Source organism: Cervus elaphus, chromosome 20 (genome assembly GCF_910594005.1).
Source record: "Cervus elaphus chromosome 20, mCerEla1.1, whole genome shotgun sequence".
In the NCBI taxonomy this organism is placed as follows: Eukaryota; Metazoa; Chordata; class Mammalia; order Artiodactyla; family Cervidae; genus Cervus; species Cervus elaphus.
The window spans coordinates 111,796,175-111,816,947 of record NC_057834.1 but is presented as its reverse complement, the minus strand read 5'-3'; the positions used below and the strand labels follow the sequence as shown (position 1 = coordinate 111,816,947).

The following is a 20,773-nucleotide window of genomic DNA, read 5'->3' as shown; positions in this document are numbered from 1 at the left end:
TGATCCTGTGGATTGCCTGGGCCCAGCTGGGCGGTTCTACTGCCCTTTGTGTGTTGTTGGAGCTCCTGTCCCTGGGGCCCAGCGCGCCCACGATGGCACTTTCACGTGGCTGGCAGTTACTGTTGGCTGTCAGCTGGGAAATATTCTTGTGCTGATGAGGAAATCGGGGCCTAGAGGCAGAGCCAGGACTGGCCCAAAGTAATGCACTGAGTTTTGGTTATACCAAAAGAACATGAACTCTGAATTCAGGCCATCTGCGCATGAGTTCCACCAGGTACCAGCTGAGTGACTTTGGACGAGTGACCATACCTCTCTCTGCCTCAGCTTCCTCATCTGTTAAATGGGAATTACAGAGGCACCAGCCCCTACCTTAGAGAGCTGAGTTTTGAGCATTAAATGAGATGATAGCAGGTGACATTATGAGATCACACTGAACCTGCAGGCTCAGTGTTAACGCAGCAAACAGTAAATGCAGACTTCTGAGCCCAGTGGCAGCGTCTCTTAAGTATGCAGTGATTGTTAGATTTTGTTAGTAGAGGTCACCCCCCTCCAGTAGGTGCCTCTGCTCCTAGACCTCCTGTGACAGGGAGCTCCACGCCTCTTCTTGTATTCCAGATATGATAGAAATGTCTGCTTCCAGAATGTCATACCCCATTCACAGATGAGAAAACTGGCCCAGAGAGGTTAAGTAACCTTCCGAGGGTCACTCCGCAAGCAGGAGTTCCAAGTCCTGGGGCTCAGTCAGTTTTGTAGGTACAGCATTCCCCGAGGAGCTTCCCATTTACCAGGCCAGGCTCCCTGCAGTTCACATCCTCAAGGTGTTTGCTATAGGTAGTGTCCCCATTTAACAGGTGTGGAAACTGAGTCTAAGAGAGGTAAAATCACAGAGAATAAGTTTTTCATATAAATAAAAGTGTTTTCATTCAGGCCTGGTTGGACTCGTCTTTGGATCCTCCCATTTAGGCCTGGACCAGCTCGTTACCTGCCATCCCGTCTCCCTGCTTCTGCCAGAGTCTGCTGACGTCTCTTCAAAGTTTAGTGGAAAGTGTTAGTCGCTCAGTTGTGCTGACTCTTTGCAAACCCAGGGACTTGTAGCCTACCAGGCTACTCACCCACGGAATTCTCCAGGCAAGAATACTGGCGTGGGTGGCCATTCCCTTCTCCAGAGGATCTTCCTGACCCAGAGATCAAACTCGGGTCTCCATTGCAGGCACATTTTTTACCGTCTGAGCCAGCATGGAAGCCCACTGGACAGAGTGAGCCTGATCAAACTCTGTGCCTGATCTGTGACACCCTCCTGGGCTCAAAACCCTGAGTGGTTCCCAGGTCACTTTGAGTAATGAAATCTCTAATGAGGATGGTGTGGGTGGGTCTGGATCCCTGCCCTTGCTCTCTGCTGTAATCGGCCCTCCTACAGGCCTTGACTCCTGTCTTCTATCTCTGGAAGTTTTTCTCCAGGCTTACTCCTACTCCTTATGCTCCTCACATCTTTGTCTGAACCTTTCTTCAAGATGCCATCCTGAGCCAATCTGTTAAAACTATTATTCCACCCAGCACCCTGCACTCCCAGCCTCCTCCCTGCTCTACTTTTTGAATAACACCTGTCATCATTTAATATTTCACCTTTAAAAAATTTGTGAGTTTGTTTATTATGTTTCTACTCATCAGCAAGCTCTCTGAGAGCAGGGATCTTCTTGCTTCTTTCCTTTACTATTATATACACACAATATACACAATTATACGATTCCTTCACCTAAAGCTTAGAAACAGTGCTTGACCTGTGGAAGATGCTCAGTAGATATTTGTTGACTGAGAATGAATCAAAGCAGGTCAGCTATCCGGTTATTCCTGGGCCCTCTCTCAGCCACCTGAGCCAGATCTTGTGGTTCTTCTCATGGATCTTGTGGGTCCTCTCCCTTCCCCATCACCAGATCCTGGATCCCTACCCTGTACTCCTTTCTCTCTTCCTTGTGTGTGCCTTGTATTTCCTGCTATGATGGAGATGCAGGTTTGAATTCTGCCTTGGCCTTGACCTTTCTGTGGGACCCTGAGATGAGCAGGTGCAGGCACATGTGTGTTCACACATGCACACACACCAGCTTTCACTGTGTACCTTGGGGATTTGGCTGGGGGAGGTGCAAGGGATTCATCAGGACCTCTGCAATTCCTATGGGGTTAAAGGGGTTCCAGGCTGGGAAGCAAAGCCCAGCTTCCCTCCTACCTCCAAACCGAGGAATTTCCCCCAGGCAGGTGAGTTAATGAGTTGCAGGTGTGATTTGGAGGCACCACATTTGCCAAGCAGGAGCTGGAAGAGGCAGGGGATGGGGAGGGCTGGAAGACTGGAAAAACTTTTTCTATAGTCCTAAGTCATCTGCGTCCCAACTGAAAGTCCTCGGGAGGGGCAGTGGTTTGCTCAAGGTCACCAGCTCCTTGCAGGCCAAGCCAGGGCCATGGAGCCAGTCTCCTGACAAGCCAGGGTCCCTTCTGAGCTGCAGTGGCCTCAACTGTGAACTGGGAAGGGCTCAGGTTGAGCAGCCCCATGAGTCTGGGTCTGTCAACCCAGCCCCCAGGAGGCGCTGGTTCTCTTTCTGGTCTCTTCTCCGGGGCCCGGCTGACCAGTTTATTCGTCCATCACCCAGAGCTCGCCTCTGATGCCTGTCACCAGGCCTGGGACTTCAGTGACACTCTGGACTCAGGCTTCACCCCCTCCTTGCACTGGGCTCCTCTTTTGACCTGTTTTCCTCTGCGTTGACTGGTGACCCCACCCCCTGGGGCTCACCACCTCAAATCAATTGGAAAATTCCCTCGCTTTCCATCCCTTCAGCAGCTTTTTTAAAGTGTTCATTTTAATCTTTATAGCCCTAGGTTTCTGCTAGAGTCTGGTGACTGCCCCTCACTTCTACCATCTCCTTTTGCTTCTTCCAACCTGATCTCAGACCCAGAGGATGGATACAAAATGAAAATCCAACCCGTGTCACTCCCCACATAACCCCCTTGGAGACTCCCCATTGGCCTCTGAAAGATGCCGGCTCCCCTGGCCTGACCCCAGGTTTCCTGCCTGTGCTTCCTCTCCGGCCTCCCTCTCCTCTGGAGCTGACAGTCATCCCTCCATTCCCCAAATATGAATTGAGAGCCAACCAGGTCTAACCCCTGGAGATCCAGCAATGAACAAAACAAAGCCCCAAGCCTGTAGGAGCTCGAGTTCTAGTGGGGGAATTCAGATAAGAGGTGAGATTCATAAATTATGTGTAGTGTAATCGATGGTGCTGAGCACTATGGAGAAGAGTAAATTAGGAAAGGAGGGCAGGGGACACCTGGGGGAGGTGGGTCCTGCAGTTTCGGATGTCACACCAGAGAAGGCTTCATTGTGAAGCTGACATCTGCATATAGACTTTAAGGAGGTAAGGGAGGGAGCTGTGCAGATATCTGGAGAAAGAGCCTTCTAGGTGGAAGGATGAACAGGTGCAAAGGCCCTGGGGTGCTTGTGTATTCCCAGAAAAGCATACAGCCAGGATGACTAGGGTGGAATGAGTGAGGGGAGGTGTGGCAGGAGGCTATCTCAGAGCAGTGATAGGCTGGGCAGATTATCTAGGGTTTTATAGGCCATTTTAAGTCCTGAGTTTTACTCTGATAGGGAAGGGAACCATTGCAGGGCTCTGAGGAGAGAAGTGACATGGTCTAACCTGGCATTTGGGTTGGGAAGACTCTGTAGCCAGCAAGGGTAGAAGCAGAGACCACTTAGAAGGATAGACATGATGGGCCTCAGACCAAAGTGATGAGCCATAGTGGGAGTGAGTGGAATTCTCCAGGCCAGAATATTAGAGTGGGTAGCCTTTCTCTTCTCCAGAGGATCTTCCCAATCCAGGGATCGAACTCAGGCCTCCCGCATTACAGGCTGATTCTTTATCAGCTGAGCCACAAAGGAAGCCCAAGAATACTGGAGTGAGTAGCCTATCCCTTCTCCAGCAGATCTTCCTGAGCCAGGAATCGAACCGGGGTCTCCTGCATTGCAGACAGATTCTCTACCAACTGAGCTATCAGGAAAGCCCTCTGTCCCCGAGGCAGGGCCAAGAGCATGTGGATGAGAGAGAGGAAGTGAGGATGGTGGCCAGGGTATCCAGGTGGTAGAAGGATGGAGCTGAATGGAGGCGCAGGTAGGGGAAGGGTGAGGATGATGCAGTGTGGGGGTGGTGTGCGCACAGCCTTTAGTTTTATCTCTAGCCATGTGTCAGTGCTCACTTGCCTCTGGGCCTTTGCACATGTTGATCTCTTTGCCTGAATTGCTTTTCCTGCCCTGACAGAAGAATGCCAGCAGGCTTCTCAAGAGTCCCTCCTATCTTCTTTGGAGAAATGTTTGTTTAGTTCTTTGGCCCATTTTTTGATTGGGTCATTTATTTTTCTGGAATAAAAGATGCTCAACATCACTCATCATCAGAGAAATGCAAATCAAGACCACAGTGAGGTACCATTACACGCCACTCAGGATGGCTGCTATCCAAAAGTCTACAAGCAATAAATGCTGGAGAGGGTGTGGAAAAAAGGAAACCCTCTTACACTGTTGGTGGGAATGCAAACTAGTACAGCCACTATGGAGAACAGTGAGGAGATTCCTTAAAAAACTGGAAATAGAACTGCCATATGACCCAGCAATCCCACTCCTGGGCATACACACTGAGGAAACCAGAATTGAAAGAGATATGTGTACCCCAATGTTCATCGTAGCACTGTTTACAATAGCTAGGACATGGAAGCAACCTAGATGCCCATCGGCAGACGAATGGAACCTAGATGCCCATCGGCAGACGAATGGATAAGAAAGCTGTGGTACGTATACACGATGGAATATTACTCAGCCATTAAAAAGAATACATTTGAACCAGTTCTAATGAGGTGGATGAAACTGGAACCTATTATACAGAATGAAGTAAGTCAGAACGAAAAACACCAATACAGTATACTAACACATATATATGGAATTTAGAAAGATGGTAACGATGACTCTATATGTGAGACAACAAAAGAGACACAGATGTATAGAACAGTCTCTTAGACTCTGTGGGAGAAGGCGAGGGTGGGATGATTTGAGAGAATAGCATTGAAACATGTATATTATCATATGTGAAACAGATCGCCAGTCCAGGTTCCATGCATGAGACAGGGTGCTCAGGGCTGGTGCACTGGGATGACCCTGAGGGAGGGGATGGGGAGGGAGGTGGGAGGGAGGTTCAGGATGGGGAACACATGTACACCCATGACTGATTCATGTCAATGTATGGCAAAACCCACTACAATATTGTAAACTAATTAGCCTTCAATTAAAATAAATAACTAAATCCCTCCTGGGACTCCGTCCTTTCATTCCCGCCTTGGGCCACCCCCTCCCCAGTCTCTGCCTCTGTCTGCTTTGTGCACTTGCTGGACCTCAGATGTGTCTCAGAGTCTTTACCATGTTGTGCCCCGCGAAATAGGAAAGAAGGTGAAAGTGAAGTCGCTCAGTCGTGTCCGACCCTTTGGGACCGCATGGGCTGTATTGTAGGCTGCCAGGCTCCTCCGTCCATGGGATTTTCCAGGTAAGAATACTGGAGTGGTTTGCCATTTCCTTCTCCAGGGGATCTTCCCGACCCAGAACTCAACCCGGGTTCGAGTCTACCCGGGAGTCTACCCGGGTCTCCCACACTGCAGGTAGACTCTTTACCATCTGAGCCACCACCAGCCATCACGCTGAAAAACCATGTTCTCAGATACCCATACCTCAGAGTGAGCTACATATAGCAGGTACTCAACAGGACTGACTTGGGGCCTCGTTTGAACCCCGGCTCTGCTCTTTACAGGCTCTGCGATCTTGGGCCGCTTATCCTGCCTTTGAGAGCCTCAGTTTCTGTCAAATGGGTGTGATATTTCACCGACCTGCAGAGGCAGTTGTTGAGATCTTGCAGGGACGCTGAATTCTGTAAACGGGGAAGAGAAAACAGTGGTTAGCGCGCCCTCTGCTGCAAGATGGTAGACTCTGCAACTTGCTCCTCAGGCTCACCCCGCTTTGCAGGGGTGGAAGGCAGAAGTCAGAGGCAGGTGGGAGGCGAGTGGGAACCGCGGATCACCCAATACTTCCAATGCGCTGTACACACGTGTCCCCACTTCACCACGGCTCTGTGAAAGAGGTTAGATTAGACCCATTTTACAGAGCACCTACTTGTCCCAGAGCTTCTTACTCTTGTCACTCCCAGCCCCCGACCTGTTTTAAGGAGAGAAAAGGCGGAAAGGGGGTGAGTAGTGGAGAGGAAAGAAAAGATGGGGAAACAAGGAGAGTGCTGGGGTGACCAGGAGGCTTCTCGGGAAGCCCTAAGGACTAGATTCATCTACAATGGGACTGGGGCTGCGCGTTCAGGTCCGCGTTCAGCCCCCAGTTCAGTTTGGGGAGATCTTTGGAGAGATGTCCCCGGACTCAGTTTCCTCGCCTGTGAAAATAGGCAGGGTAACCTCTTACGGTAGCCTCACGGGGTAGCGGGACTCTGGCAAGACCTAAGAGATGTGAAAGCACCGAGCCAAGCGCGTGCTACGATGGCCACCAGGGGGCGCGAGAGGCTCCCGCTGGATTGCGACCAAGGAGACCTATTCCCGCCGCGGTGGACCCGCTCCAGGACCAGAAAGGGCAGGCTGAAGCCCCTCTGGGCCGCGGATTCATTTTCTGGGAGGGGCGTGTATCTTCCCTTCTCTGAGCAAATTATGATAGTACTGTTTCCCTGGAGGGTGTGTGCTCAGAAGTGTCTGACTCTGCGACCCCATCAGGCTCCTCTGTCCATGGGATTTTACAGATAAGAATACTGGAGTGGGTTGCCTCTTCCAGAGGATCTTCCCGACCCAGGGATCGAACCTGTGACTGCTGCGTCTCCTGCATTGGCAGGCGGATTCTTTACCACAGAGCCACCTGGGGTTCTGCCCTGTAAATAATCCCGGTTTACAAAGCGTTTTTCCCTCTATCATGTCACCTCCCTCCACAACCCCTGGGTGGTAACTTGACACCACGTTCAAAGATGACAAACTCAAGGCCAGAGCAGAGCGGCCAGGCCAAGGTCACCCTGGGAAACAACACACGTAGATGTCACCCTGTGCCTTTCAGCCCTTTCTGCTCTCTGTCACCTCTCACTGGAAGGGTCACCTGAATTCTGCTACAGGACACCTCCTCTGCAAACTGTAAAGTGCTGGCTGGATCTGAGGACTGGTGAAAGACAAACTGCTTCATAATGAAACTCCAAGGCACTGTGGGCAGTGACACCAGAGTGTATCATGTGAACATAGGTGTGGTGTTGGGAACCAGTACAGCCTGCGTTGGGGGCGGAGGGAGCGGGTGACAACAACAAACAGGAAGATTCCCCAAGCCTGTGAAGTCAGGATGCCAAGTGAAAGCCTTTTATCCTGCAACACCAACTCAGAGCCAGTTCAACCCCGTACGAACAAGTGAACGTTTTCTTTTAGAGATACTCTTGACCAGCATTTTCCTATAATCCTCTGTGAGAATCTGATTTTTCCCATCAGCCTCCTGCAGGACTGAAATTCCACCATTAGAATGTCATTCTTAGAAGGAGGGCAACTTCCTTCAACCAATCACACCCTAGAGGGGCACTGCCCACTAGAGCCTTTCATGGCCTGATTCAAGACAATCCAGGGTTTGAAACCAGAGTTCTTGAGGGCTTGCTGCCTGCCAGGCACACCTGTATCCCTGGTGAAGTTCGGCATCCATCCTGAGCTTTTCGGTACCTCTGAAGTTCATGTGTCCCAGCTCATGACCAGTAGGCCCGGATGGATCACAGAGCATGGGAAGTGGGGCAGAGGCACCCAGGGAGGCCAGGCCTGGAGACAGACCTAGTCCTGCGAGTTGCTATTATTATCCGCATTGTAGAGAGGAGGAAGACTGAGGCACAGGCGGTAACTGGATCAAGACCACACTGCCCCATAGTAGAGGAGCCAGAACCCAAGCCAGGAAGTCTGTATGACCACCAGAGCCTGCACTTTTAACCTTTGTGCTACAGTTGGGCAGTTTCACCCGGGGATAATACTAGGTTCAAATGCCAACTACCCCGTCTTTTCTGGCTGTGTGACCTTGACCATATATCCGTGTCTTCATTTATAAAGTACGGATAGTAGTGCCTACCTTACAGGGTTCCCTAAATGAGTTAATACGTATCACATGTTTAAAATAGAGCCCTGCATGCAGGCATCGTTGGTAACTAGTGGCCAGGTGAGCACATGACCTTGAAGAGTCTAAAATTCTTCAGGATTCTAAAATGCCAGCCTGTGGGATCCTGGAATCCCCCAGCGGCATTCTGATGTTTTTGGGCTGCAGTATTTACCTGCTTCCCCTGGCTGGATGGTGCAGGCTGCCTGTTTGCCCAGCTCAGCCCCACACAGGGAAATGAGGTGATGTCAAAGCCTGGGCTGGGGCCCAGTCCCTGGAACCTCCCCTTCCCTCCCTCGTGTCTCCCTCACTCGGATTCCCACACGCTCCGGAGGGCCCAGAGGGAAGGTGAGAGGAGTGAAGGTGGGGGCACGCAGCCACCTGCGTGTAACTCCTCCAGCCTGGAGAACGGGGTGTGCCCCGTGGCTGGGCTGGACCTGAAGGGAGCCTGCTTCCCTCTCGGCTTAAGTCCTGATCAGCAGTGATCCCGGAGCGTCACTCCTCAAGTGTGAGTGTGTGTGTAGGTAGCTGGCTGGTCTGCAGGTGGCTCACAGGCCAGGCCTGGCCAGGCAGCCATGACTGATGAGAAGACCTTCCGCATCGGCTTCATTGTGCTGGGGCTCTTTCTGCTGGCCCTTGGCACATTCCTCATGAGCCACGACCGGCCCCAGGTCTATGGCACCTTCTACGCCATAGGAGGCGTCATGGTGATCGGGGGCGTCATCTGGAGCATGTGCCAATGCTACCCCAAGGTAGGTGGGAACAGTGGGAACAGGTGGGCTGGGGGCCAGGGCCCTGGAGGGTCTGGGGCTGTGCCTCTATTCCAGGCATCAGTCCCCCATCCTTCAATCATCTTGTCATCCTCTCCCCTTTACCCTTTCTTTTCTTATCTCCACTCTCCTGAGCATCCATCCATCTACCCATCCATCCATCCATCATGCTTCCATCCATTCCTTAGCATAAAGATTAATCAGAAGTCCCCTGAATCTGGAGCCCTGAACTAGGTACCATGGGGGAGACACTAGGCTCCATGTCTAGGTACCTAGGAGAACCAGGTACCATGGGGGTGACACAATCCAGGGTCTTGAAACCAGAGTTCTTGAGGGCTTGCTGCCTGCCAGGCACACCTGTATCCCTGGTGAAGCTCAGCATCCATCCTGAGCTTTTTGGTACCTCTGAAGTTCTATGTTTATAGTGGAGAAGCCTGAGGCTCAGATAGTGAGGTTCCCACAGCTCCTGGGTATCAGAGTTGGGATCAGAGCTCAGATGTGTGGTGTCTAAAGCATAACCTTCCTCAGGAGGACGGTCCCTGTGTCCCAGAGCTGCTGAGAGTTCTGAGCAAGTCAGCTGGAACCTCATGGCTTGGGCAGTGCTCTCTCTTTTGGAGTTTTAATGTACTCCTAGCCTAATAAGTGACTTAATGATGGGAAGAGCACTGGTTTGAGAGTCTTGAGTTCTAGTTCTAGCTCTGCTCCAAAGTCTCCATGTGACCTTTGTCTTTCTGAGCCTCGGTTTCTTTTATCTGCAAAATGAGGCCCTGGGCTCCTATTTCTCCCAGCCTCATGGTTATTATGGAGAACAGAGAAGAGATGAACACTTTTGTGAACTGTAGAGTGTAATATTTAGGTAAAATACTGTCACCCTTACTGTTATTGATCCTCCCAACAAACCTGTGGAATGGGCAAATCAATTGTTGTAATCTTTTGGTGCCCAGAGAGGTTGAGTGGCTTTTCCAAGGTCACACAGCAGCTGGTCAGCTAGATCCAGGGAGACAAGGAAAGAAGCATAGATTCTAACTTGCACTCTGCCTCTAATTATCTGGGAGACTTTGGCTAAGCTCCTTCCCTCTCTGTTTCCACGTTTGTAGAATATGTGAGTCAGGAAGAGGGGGTGGGAAAGAGGGTGTATCTTAAGGACCCTGCTGGTCCTGCCATCTGGGGCTCCAGTTCCCAGGCAGCCACCACGCCCTCTTTTCTCCCCCTACCCCCCGCAGCCCCCTCCTCACCTCTCGCCTGGGTGGCTCTGCTGGGGTTTGGGAGGAGGGAGGAGGCTCCGGGGGCCTGGGTTAGGCTCTCCCAGCCCTGCTTCCTCCGCGGGCAGCCCCAGGCTGTCAGAGCATTTATTCAGCGCTGGGGCGGTCCAGGCTGGTTTGTAGTCATTTACTGAGCAGTTTACAGTCAACCCGATTCAGTGCAATGCCCTGAGCAGAGGTCACCGGGAGAAGAAGGCCTTGGGGCCGAACCACCCACGTCACCACCGACTTCATCGTCATCCTCCCAATGAGGAGCCTGGACCCTGGGGGACGGCAAGGCGACGGCTGTGGGGGAGGACGGGGGGAGGGTCCTTCTTGCCCTGGCCCCCTTCACAGAGCTGGCTGTGGGCAGGGAAGGGTAGGGGGGCAGAGTGGCGGTGGGGATGAGGGAGAGAGATCGGGGACAGGGAATATTCTTGAGTATTAATGAGTAACTGTTGACGGATTCACGTGTTCCTGTGCTGCAGAGGCTGCATGGTGGGGTAGAAAGAGCACAGGTTTCAGCGTCCGCCGGGCCCAGACTCAGATCTCTCCTCCCTGTGCCCCACTTCTGTGACCCTGGCAGAAGACTCCCCCTCCTCCCTGAAGCTTACATGGCCGGGTGGGAGGAACCAATACGGTCTTGTATGTGGGGACCTGGCATCATGCCTGGCCTGGAGTCAGTTCGAAGGCGGCTGTCTCAGGATCAGTGTTATGGCTTTGAGCGGGTCTTTGTATGTATGTGCAGGTATGCGAGCACAGATGGGGATGTGTGTTTCAGGGCCACAGGCTGTTAGGGAGGCACATTAAGGGAGAGAAGGCAAGTGTGTTGTAAACCAGGGAGATGTGCTAGACGAGGGTCCCCCCTCCCACGTCGTCTCACTGGAGCCTGGGCCACTGGAGCCCTCAGCAAATACTGATGCCGATCTTCCCTGCCAGATCCTCTCCTGCCTCAGAACCTGACAAGTGGGAATTTTCTGGATTGACAGAAATATAAATATAAGGGAATAGTATTAGACAATTATGATATGGGGGTAAAGTAAGTAAGTAAAGTTGTTCAGTTGTGTCCCACTCTTTGCGATGCCATGAACTATGCAGTCCATGGAATGCTCCAAGCCAGAATACTGGAGTAGGTAGCTGTTCCCTTCTCTAGGGGATCTTCCCAACCCTGGGATCGAACCCAGGTCTCCCGCATTGCAGGCTGATTCTTTACCAGCTGAGCCACAAGGGAAGCCCGATATGGGGGTAATACCAGTGTGAATTAAGCTGCCCCTGTCTTTGGGGGACTGGGGGGTCTCATGGAGGAGACAATTTTCTACCTGCTGGGGAGGAAATGGGTTTCACAGAAAAGATGACTTGGGATTTGTAGGTAAAGTAGAAGTTCACCAGGCAGAAAAGATGAGGAAAGACATTCTGGGTAGAAGGAACAGGGTGAACAAAGACATGAGATGAAAGAGCAAGGCAAGTGGGTCGACGTGACTGGAGGGTGCGGGGAGCAAGGGAAGGTGGAGAGGGAGTGGGGCTTGGGCCCGTGGGGCCTGGATGCCATGCTGAGGACTTCAGACCCTACATTGTAGTTGATGGGACAAGAAGGGGACATGAGCAGCTTTGCAGTTCAGGAAAGTTATCAGGCTGACATCTGGGAGGAGGAAGTTTCAAAAGCAACCAGCCAGTGGCGGTGGGCTGGGGGGTGGTGCGCCTTCTCTGGTCCAGGTGAGAGGTGATCATCTCCTAGATTAAGACAGAACTTGATCCCAAGGCTGTAGGAGTGGAGAAGACATTTCCAGTTCATCAAACATACAGTACCTGCTGTGGCTAGGTGTGGCCCTGGTACTTCCAGCTTGCTTACCTTATTGAATTTCTGAAGTAGACTTGTTCAGATTTAGTGGTCAGCAGGGTTTCGGGCTTGAGAGGTGGAGGAATCGGGACAAATCTAGTCGGTGGGACAGTCAGGGATGCTGTGCTTGTTAACCGAGGTGGGGCAAGGAGAAGGATTGACTGGAAAAGCTGGACCTCTTTGCCTGGCTTCTGCTTCTACCCTCAAGTTCCCCACTCCCCACTCCCGACTCCTGCCTGCTCTGCTGGAGCCCAGGACCAGACCCCTGATTGGTGACTGATGGATTGACCTCTCCATGGGCCTCCCTCCATCATCCCTCTGTTCCCTCCCTCTGGGAACTGCCCAAAACTCTGCCCAAACACAAATCTCTCTGTGTCCTCTCCAGCTGAGAACTCCTCCAGGGCTCCCACTGCTTCTGGATAAAGGCTGAATTTCTTAGCCTGGTGCTTTGCGATCTTCATGGTCTCATGTCCCCTTCCCAGCTTCAACTCTGCCTGTCCCCCTCTCTTAAAAGATTTTGTGTTGTAAGATGCTCAGGACTTTCCTTCTCCTCCAGGCTTCCACAGTGGCAATGACAATGATGCTGTAGGGTGATAATGCTGCTGCTGCTGGAGGTGCTGGTGCTGATGGTGATGATACGATTATGATGTTGATGGAGATAATGGTGGTGATTATTACGATGAAGAGGAGGATGACTGGAGGAAGGGGAAGCTTCTGGGAAATACAGAACCATCTGGCAAATGCAGGACATACTTAGATGGAAGATACCCAGGGCCCTCCCTCATTTCCAGACATTTGGGGGAAAGGTTACTACTCACAGGTGTTCTAAGAACCCCTCCGGCTATCATTCCCTTCTCCCCATCAGGACTGGGCTTTGATGGTGCAGACAAGTGTCTTTCACTCACTGTACTCTGTGGGAAGGGAGAAAGGAGGCTGCTGCTTATGAACCTGGTATAACACTGGAAAGTGAAGTGAAAGTGTTAGCTGCTCAGTCGTGTCCAACTCTTTGTGACCCCATGGACTGTAGCACACCAGGCTCCTCTGGGGCTCCTCGGTCCATGGGATTCTCCGGGCAAGAATACTGGAGTGGGTAACCATTCCCTTCTCGCCAGGGGATCTTCCCCACCTGGCATCGAATCCAGGTCTCCCACATTGCAGGCAGATTCTTTACCCTCTAAGCCACCAGGGAAGCCCAAGGGTTTTATCAAATATTTGTTGAGGAAATTTTCAGTTGAGGAGAACAAGACTCAGAGAAGTCTTCGATAGCATTGAACTATGATTTATAGAGCAGCTACTGTGTGCTAGGCACTGTGCTGGGGGACCCCTTATGTATTACCTCATGGAATCCTCACAGCAGGAGACAGGCAATAACTAATCCTACTTTTTTTTTAAATTAATTAATTAATTTGTTTAAACTCTTAGTTTCGGCACGTGGGATCTAGTTCCCTGACCAGGGATTGAACCCAGGCCCCCTGCTTTGGGAGCACAGAATCTTAGCCACTGGACCACCAGAGAAATCCCCTAATCCTACCTTTTTAAATTGTGAAATATACATAAACTAAAATTTACCACCTGAACCATTTTTAAGTGACCTTTTCAGGGTTAATTACATTCACATTGTTATGGAACCAGTTTCCAAAATGCTTTTCATCTTGTACAACTGAAACTCTATACCCAATAAATGGTAACTCCCCGTCCCCCCTCCCACCTATCTGTGGCAACCACCATTCTCCCTTCTGTCTCTGAATCTGACTATTCTAGATACTTCATATAAGTGGAATCCTATGGAATTTGTCTTGTGATTGGCTTATTTCCTCAAGGTTCATCCATGTTGTAGCACATGTCAGAACTTCATTTTTTTTTTTTTAAAGGCTGAATACTCTTCCTTTGTGTATACACACCACATTTTGTTTATCTAGTCCTCCATCAATGGGTACTTAGGGTACTTCCATCTTTTGGCCATTGTGAACAGCTCTGCAAATATCTCTTCTAGGCAAACCCCATTTTACAGAGGATCACAGATGGGCTCTGGGAGGAGTGATGATCTGCCCAAGGAGGGCTGCTCACCCAGCCTCTCAGACCCCAAAGGCAGGGCGCCTCCTGCCTCATCCCACTGCCTCCTTTGTGATCTGCCTCCCCTCCACTGCCCCGTGCCCACCTGTGGTGTGGCACCTGCAGAGACCTCGAGATCCCGGAAAGTTCAGGTGTCAGGGCTGGGCACCACCTCACCCATCCCCTTCTCTGTCCTCTGTCTCAGCCTCTGTCGGTGCCAGGAAATACCTGACACCCATTCACCAGGTGTGGATGAAGGGCCTGTGCATGTCAGGCAGGACAAGATATGACCTCCCCCAGGGAAGGGGTGCTTGTCTCATTCACTCACTGCTGCCCCTAGTGCCTGGAAGAGTGCCTGGCACACAGCTGATGCCCAGGAGTGTTTGCTGGGTGAATGAAGGGCAAGTGGGAGCAGGAGCCCAGAGGTCCAGACAGCCACCAGTGCTGGGCCCTCCTGTCAAACAGGGGGCTCTCCCTTGTGAGGTCTCTCTCCCAGGGTGTGTGGAGAGGTTAGGTCTGTGCTCTGGGGAAGCAGCAAGTACGAATGTGTGCGGGCAGCTTCAGCGACGCCTTCTCCCCTTTGCCCTGCAGATCACCTTCGTACCTGCTGACTCTGACTTCCAAGGTGTCCTGTCCACGAAGGCGAAGGCGCTGGGCCTGCTGGAGAACAGGCTTGCTGCCGAGATGAAGAGGTGGGTGCTGAGCCCTCCGGGTGGAGTGGAGGGAGGGAAGGGTTAGTGACCCATCAGGCCAGTCTCTCCCTGCTGAGGAGAGTGAGGGGGTGGGGCAGGAGCAGAGGGGCAGTGTCTCCCCTCTGCTGCAGGCTCTGGTTTTACCTTTCTACTTACTGAGAACAGACTCTCAGAAATCATAGATCGTTTTGGCCTCTCAATTCTATGAGGTGGTCATTATTGTCCCCACTCTACAGATGAGGAAACTGAGGCTTGGGGATTTTTGTCCTGCCTTACAGCGAATTAGTGGCAGCCAAATAGATGTGACCCTAAATCCCACACAGTGGTGACAACTACTACTCTAGCAAACAAGAGGCATAATGATGGCCAAGGCACAGTCCTGGGGCCCTGCCACTTTTTGGCTGAGTGACTTTGGGAAATTGACCTGTCTCTCTTTGCCCCATCTTTGAAATACAGATACTAATAGTACCTTCCTCCTAGGCGTTGGTGGAGGGGCTAAATGAGATAATAGTCATCTCTTGGCATCTGTGGGGAACTGGCTCTAGATCACCCTCAGACACCAAAATCTGCAGATGCTCTAGTCCCTTATATAAAATGGCATAGTATATAATGTAATATAATGTAATGTAATGGCATAGTCTTATAATGTAAGACATCCTCCCATATACTTTAAATCATCTCTAGATTACTTCTAATACATAGCACGTAAATGCTATGTCAGTAGTTGTCAATATAATGAAAGTGAAAGTGAAAGTCGCTCAGTCCTGTCCAACTCTTTGCAATCCCATTGACTATACAGTCCTTGGAATTCTCTAGGATTGTATGATATAATATAAATGCTATGTAAATAGTTGCTGGTGTGTGACAAATTCAAGTTTTGCTATTTGCAGCTTTCTAGAATTTTTTTCCTGAGTATTTTCAAACCACAGTTAGTTGAATCCATGGATGTGGAACCTGTGATATGGATGGCAGACTTTATAAGCCAAGCACTAAGAACAGAGCCTGGACCACAGCAAGCCCTCTATAAGCCTTTGCCATCACTGGTAGGAAGCGCTTCCAAAAGCATCAGAGACCAAGTCAGGCACTTTGCGCCCATGACCTCTTTTGGTCTTCATAGGAATCTGTGAAAGGGGTGGTGTCGGGCCTTTTATACAGATGTGGAAACTGAGGCTCAAGAAGTGCAATCACAAACCCAAACCTCACAGAGAGTCAATACCAGACCATACCTGCCTTCATTCTTGGAAGTGCCAAGTGCTGTCTTGCCAAAACATGGCAGCCCTGGAAGGGTAACTTGATCAGCTGTCCCCCCTCCCACCCCTGAAGCCGTGATGATTGTGCTCAGAAGTCCAGGCTGCAGATCCAGGATCTGTGGCCAGGGCTCTGGGACTTTCTCTGTTTTGCTTGGGGAAGGAGGTGGTGATGGTATTTTCTGTCCCTGGCACCCAGGTGACCAAATGTCCCAGGGGACTGAGGCAGATAGACCCTGGGTGGGTATTGGGACCAGCCTCAGGACTGGTCACACATAGAGAGCTGTTGGAATAGAGCTGGGGCTCAGGTCGCCCTGAGCCTGGGCTCCTCCCCATCACTCCCCAGCCCTGGATTCTGGAGCAGTGGAGAAGGTGGTGCTTGGAGCCCCAGCACCGGCCCTAGGCCTGAATCACCCAGGCAAGCTAGCCAGGGTCTGTGCCTCCGCCTCCCCTAGCAGCTCCCAAAGTTCCGGCAAGGACTCGATGAGCTAACCCATACAGCCCAGACCACAAGGACCACTCAGGCGCTGGGCCCTTACTGCTGCTGTGTCCTCATCTGAAAAATGGGAACGACCACTCTGTTTCAAGGGTTGTTCAGAATAAACAGCATAAAGCCTTCAGGCCACCATCTGGGACCCAGCAAACTCCTGGTCAATGGAGACCGACCTTCATTTGGTAGTTTCAGCCTTGGGGTCCACTTTGGAGACATGGGGTGAAAGAAACACTGGCCTGAGTGTCTGAGCTCTCCTACTCAGCTTACCTTGCCTGGCCTCAGTCTCCTCATCCATGAACTGGGTACAGTAGCCACTCCCAGCAGCTTCTTGGAGATCAGGGGAGACCCGGTGCTCAGAACAGGCGGGCCAGGGGACAGCACAGAGCGACTCTTTGCCTACCTGCCTGTTCTCTCTCCTGCTGTCTCCTATACCCCCATTCAGCCCCCAGCCCCCCTACGTCAGGCTATGGGAGGCAGCTGCCTACGACCAGAGCCTGCCTGACTTCAGCCACATCCAGATGAAGGTCATGAGCTACAGTGAGGACCCCCGCCCCCTCCTGGCCCCAGAACTTGGACAGCGGCAGCCAGAAGCCAGCGATGGAGGAGAAAGCGGCCCTCGTGACCCTCAGGCCTGGTTGGAAGCTGCCGTGGTCATCCACAGGGGCTTGGACCAGGATGAGGGAGAAAGAGACCCAAGTCAGGGCAGGTTCAGGTGAGTGTGCAGAGCAGAGGGGTTCTGGGGTGAAGGAGGAGGGGGTGTGGGCCACTGAGGGTGACTGGAGACCCTGGGCAGGAGAGAGGCTGGGGACACCCTGAGGAGACGCGTGGGTCTGGGCTTAGTCACCTGGGCCTGGTTCAAGCCCCAGCTCCTTTGGTGTTGTAACCTTCAAATGCTCCTCACCTTGCCGAGCCTCAGTTTCCTCACATGAGAATAATCACTCCTACCTCAGAGTAGTCTGGACTTGCACCATGAGGAGCCAGGCGAGGAGCCAGAGGACCTGAGTTCAAATCCAGGCTCTGCTGCTGACGGGCTCTTGGCCTTGGGCAGGTCACTCCATCCCCTCCCCCGCCCCCTCCCCTGTCCCCAGCCATTCATGAACGGGAACGTGAATATTCCTCATTCAAACCTGTAGCCACTCACCCACCAGCATCCCTGGGCACACTCCCTGCCAGGCCTTGACACACCACCCCGAGGGAGCCCCTCATCCAGTGGGGGAGGCAGACGAAGGGACAGAAGGTGACCCGGTGTGACAGGGACTCTGGGAGGCCCAGAGCAGGTCCCTGAGTGGTTGGAGAGGCAGAGGAGTGACCTGGTTTGGATAACATAACTATGGTCCATTTCTTGAGCACCTACCATGTGCCAGGCCTCTTGCAAGGTGCTTTGCACTCATTATCTGCTATAAACCTCAGGGAGAACCATAGGAGTGAATGCTGGTATTTCCCCCATCTTACAGGGGAGGAAACTGAGGTCCAGACAGGTGAAGTCACCTACCCCGGGCCTTGCAGCTAGTGGCTGGGGTTCAGACCCAGGCAGTCTGACTCAGGGCTCCCCTCACCCTCTCCACCTTTACCCCTGCAGCCCCCTGACCTGTCCCCAGGGTCCTGCACCCTTGGCTTCCTTCCAAGATGACCTGGACGTGGGCTCCAGTGAGGGCAGCAGCCCCAACCCGTCTCCACCCGAGGGAGCAGAACCTCAGCCCCCGCCTCCGGAGTGCTGGACCTGCAGGTGCCAGCTGGACCGCTTCCATGACTTTGCCCTGATTGATGCCCCCACGACGGAGGATGTGCCTCCAGAGAAACAGCTGCGGGAGGCAGCCGTGCCTAGCTCCCAGCAGAGGTCCCCAAGGACAAAAGAGGAGGAAGAGGCTTCAGACACAGGCACAGAGGGGCTGGCACAGGAAGAGGAAGACCTGTACTATGGGCTTCCCGACAGCCCCCGGGATCCCCTCCCAGACAAGGAACTGGGCTTTGAACCTGAGGCCCAGGGCTGACATGGAACTGCTCCCAGGGTTCCAATCTGGCTCTACCACCAATCTCCATGTGACCTCACAGGGCTTCCATTTCACTAACTGCAAAATGGGGTTTGATTTTGTAGACTCTCAGTGGGCCGAGAGTATTTTGAGAACCACACAGAGAGGAGATGATTACATTACTGGGCCATTGCTGTTTCGATCATTAATACTTTTTGTGGAGATTTGAAGGTAATAGGATTTGTTGAGAAGATTTGCAGCAGCCAGAGCCCTCAAGTGCCTTTTTAGCTTCACCTCAAAGCTAGCTTCTGACCAGGAACCCTCCTTGGTGCTGGCCCTGGGTCCCTCAGCCCCTGTGAAAGCCCCTCAGGGTCCTCATTCCTTCTGAGTCTTTTGGTCCACTTGATGGATGGTGAAATGGGTCTTCATTCAGAGCTGACATCTGGTCCTGCACCCTTCCTGTAGCTTCTGTTGTTCTGGGATCCAAAACCTCCCATGAGTGACCTCTGCTGACCTTCCAACTTTCTCCTGGTCAGCCCACCCCCCGCTCACCCTGCGCCTTATGCCTCTGCCAAGCTGTCTTCTCCACCAGGATGCCCTTTGTCCCTGTCTGCCTGGCACATTCGGGCTCATCTTTCAAACCTCTGCAAAGACATCACTCTTCTGAAGGCTCTTCCTGATGTCACTGCTTTTGGACAGAGTTAGTCCTGGCCCCTCTGTGCCTCCTCTGGGCCTTCCACATTTATCTTGGAGTGTGGCTGCCTGCTCAAGGCCAGTACCTTTGCTTCACTCACCTTGGTCTCTCCTGTGCCCAACTCAGGTGGTCCCTGAGGTAGTATAGAAGTGACCAGAACCCAGAATGTTTTTGCAGGGAATGCCCCATCCCTCATTCCACTGACTCTCAGACTCCTGACTTAACTCATTTGGCCCTGGTGGCATTTATGGAGCATCTACTGTGTGCCAGATGGTAAGCTGGGATCTTTAGGTGGAAAGAGATACGAATTGATGACAGTTCTCACCCTCAAGGGGCTCACAATACTCTGAGCCTGGCATCTTGTAAGTGAGACACAGCCTGCAGAGCAGAAACTGAGGTGGGAACAGAGCAGTTAAAAATTGCACCAACTGAGTGACACCCACACAACCACTGTGGCCATGGACTCCAGGAACAAACACCTCTTGCTGTCTGAGCAGCCCCTGAAGTTATGGCAGCATCACTGAGTGATGCTTTCTTGGGCTGATCTCTGCAAAGCCCCTCAGGGCCCTGGCATGGGTGGTACCACCTCAGCTGCGGCCCCCACATTCAGAGCTGGCACCCTGGGCCTCTTGGGAGGGCTGACCTTCACCTGGGCTACGCCTCTGGTCTGGGATTGGGGTCATGGCCAAGGGAAGGGCATGCCCCGGCACCCTCTCCATCTCCTTTCTGGGTGGTTGCCACCTCCAGTAGGAGAGCCTCTGCTATAACAGATGTTCCCGGCTCTGCTCACTCATGCAGGGGAGGGGCGACCTGCATCAAGAGAACACCAGTGGGAGGTTCAAATAAAAAAGTTTTCAGTGTTTAGAATGGTTATCTTCATTCATCTGCAATTTCTTTTATGTGAACCCTCTTCCCATACCCAATGCTGCTTCCGCCATCCCGCTGGGCAGGATAACCGAGGGGATTCAGTGAGGGGACTCTCTGGAAAGTGAACATGAGACACAGCAGTGTGGCCAGTAGGACAGTGTGCAGGCGGAAACTCGAGAGTGGCCCCTGCCTCCACATCACACTGCAGGGCGCCCCCAGGCCTCAGCAGAGAACCAGGAGCATCTGGATGCCAGCCCGGCCCACAGGGAGAAACCTGTCCCAGGGAGGGGGCCCGAGGACTGACGAAGGGACGCAGATGGCTGGGCCGGGCTTCCACTCCAGACCAGATCTCCCTTCATCCTGCTGCGTGATTGGGAGACCACATGCCTGGCCTGCCCTGGACAGCCCTTGTTCCGGCCCACTGTCCCTGCCTAGTTAGACCTTTCACCCTCAACTTATCCCCTCAGGATGATAAATATTCACCTGACTCTGTGACCTTGGGCTTGGACCTCACTCTCCTCACCTGCAAGAGGCAGATGCTGGATCCTTGTCTTTGCATTTTGCAGGGTTGGTGGGAGTGGTGGGGTTGGGGTTTGATGGGATCCTTCTGCCAGTGCCCTGCAGGTGAGGGCCACCAGGAGCTCACCTGTGGTGGTTTGTTGTTTAGTCGCTAAGTCGTGTTGACTCCTTGGCGATCCCCATGGAATTTCCCAGGCCAGAATACTGGATTGGGCTGC

At 52.4% G+C, this 20,773-nt stretch overlaps 1 protein-coding gene across 1 annotated transcript; it reads left to right on the top strand.

Annotated features, from left to right (window-relative positions):
- The first annotated feature begins 8,505 nt into the window (after positions 1–8,505).
- BSND (barttin CLCNK type accessory subunit beta) lies at positions 8,506–20,027 on the top strand. Its single transcript, XM_043878166.1, has 4 exons — positions 8,506–8,925; positions 14,665–14,765; positions 16,948–17,217; positions 18,085–20,027. The coding sequence occupies exons 1-4, from the start codon at positions 8,749–8,751 to the stop codon at positions 18,494–18,496; spliced, it is 960 nt and encodes a 319-aa protein (XP_043734101.1). The 5' UTR covers positions 8,506–8,748; the 3' UTR covers positions 18,497–20,027.
- The last annotated feature ends 746 nt before the right edge of the window (positions 20,028–20,773 follow it).

Excerpts from the sequence above, each read along its gene's own strand:
- BSND (XM_043878166.1), top strand. The coding sequence starts at position 8,749 with ATGACTGATGAGAAGACCTTCCGCATCGGCTTCATTGTGCTGGGGCTC. Across the intron at positions 8,926-14,664 it reads TGTGCCAATGCTACCCCAAG|ATCACCTTCGTACCTGCTGA; the intron begins GTAGGTGGGAAC and ends TTTGCCCTGCAG. Across the intron at positions 14,766-16,947 it reads CTTGCTGCCGAGATGAAGAG|CCCCCAGCCCCCCTACGTCA; the intron begins GTGGGTGCTGAG and ends ACCCCCATTCAG.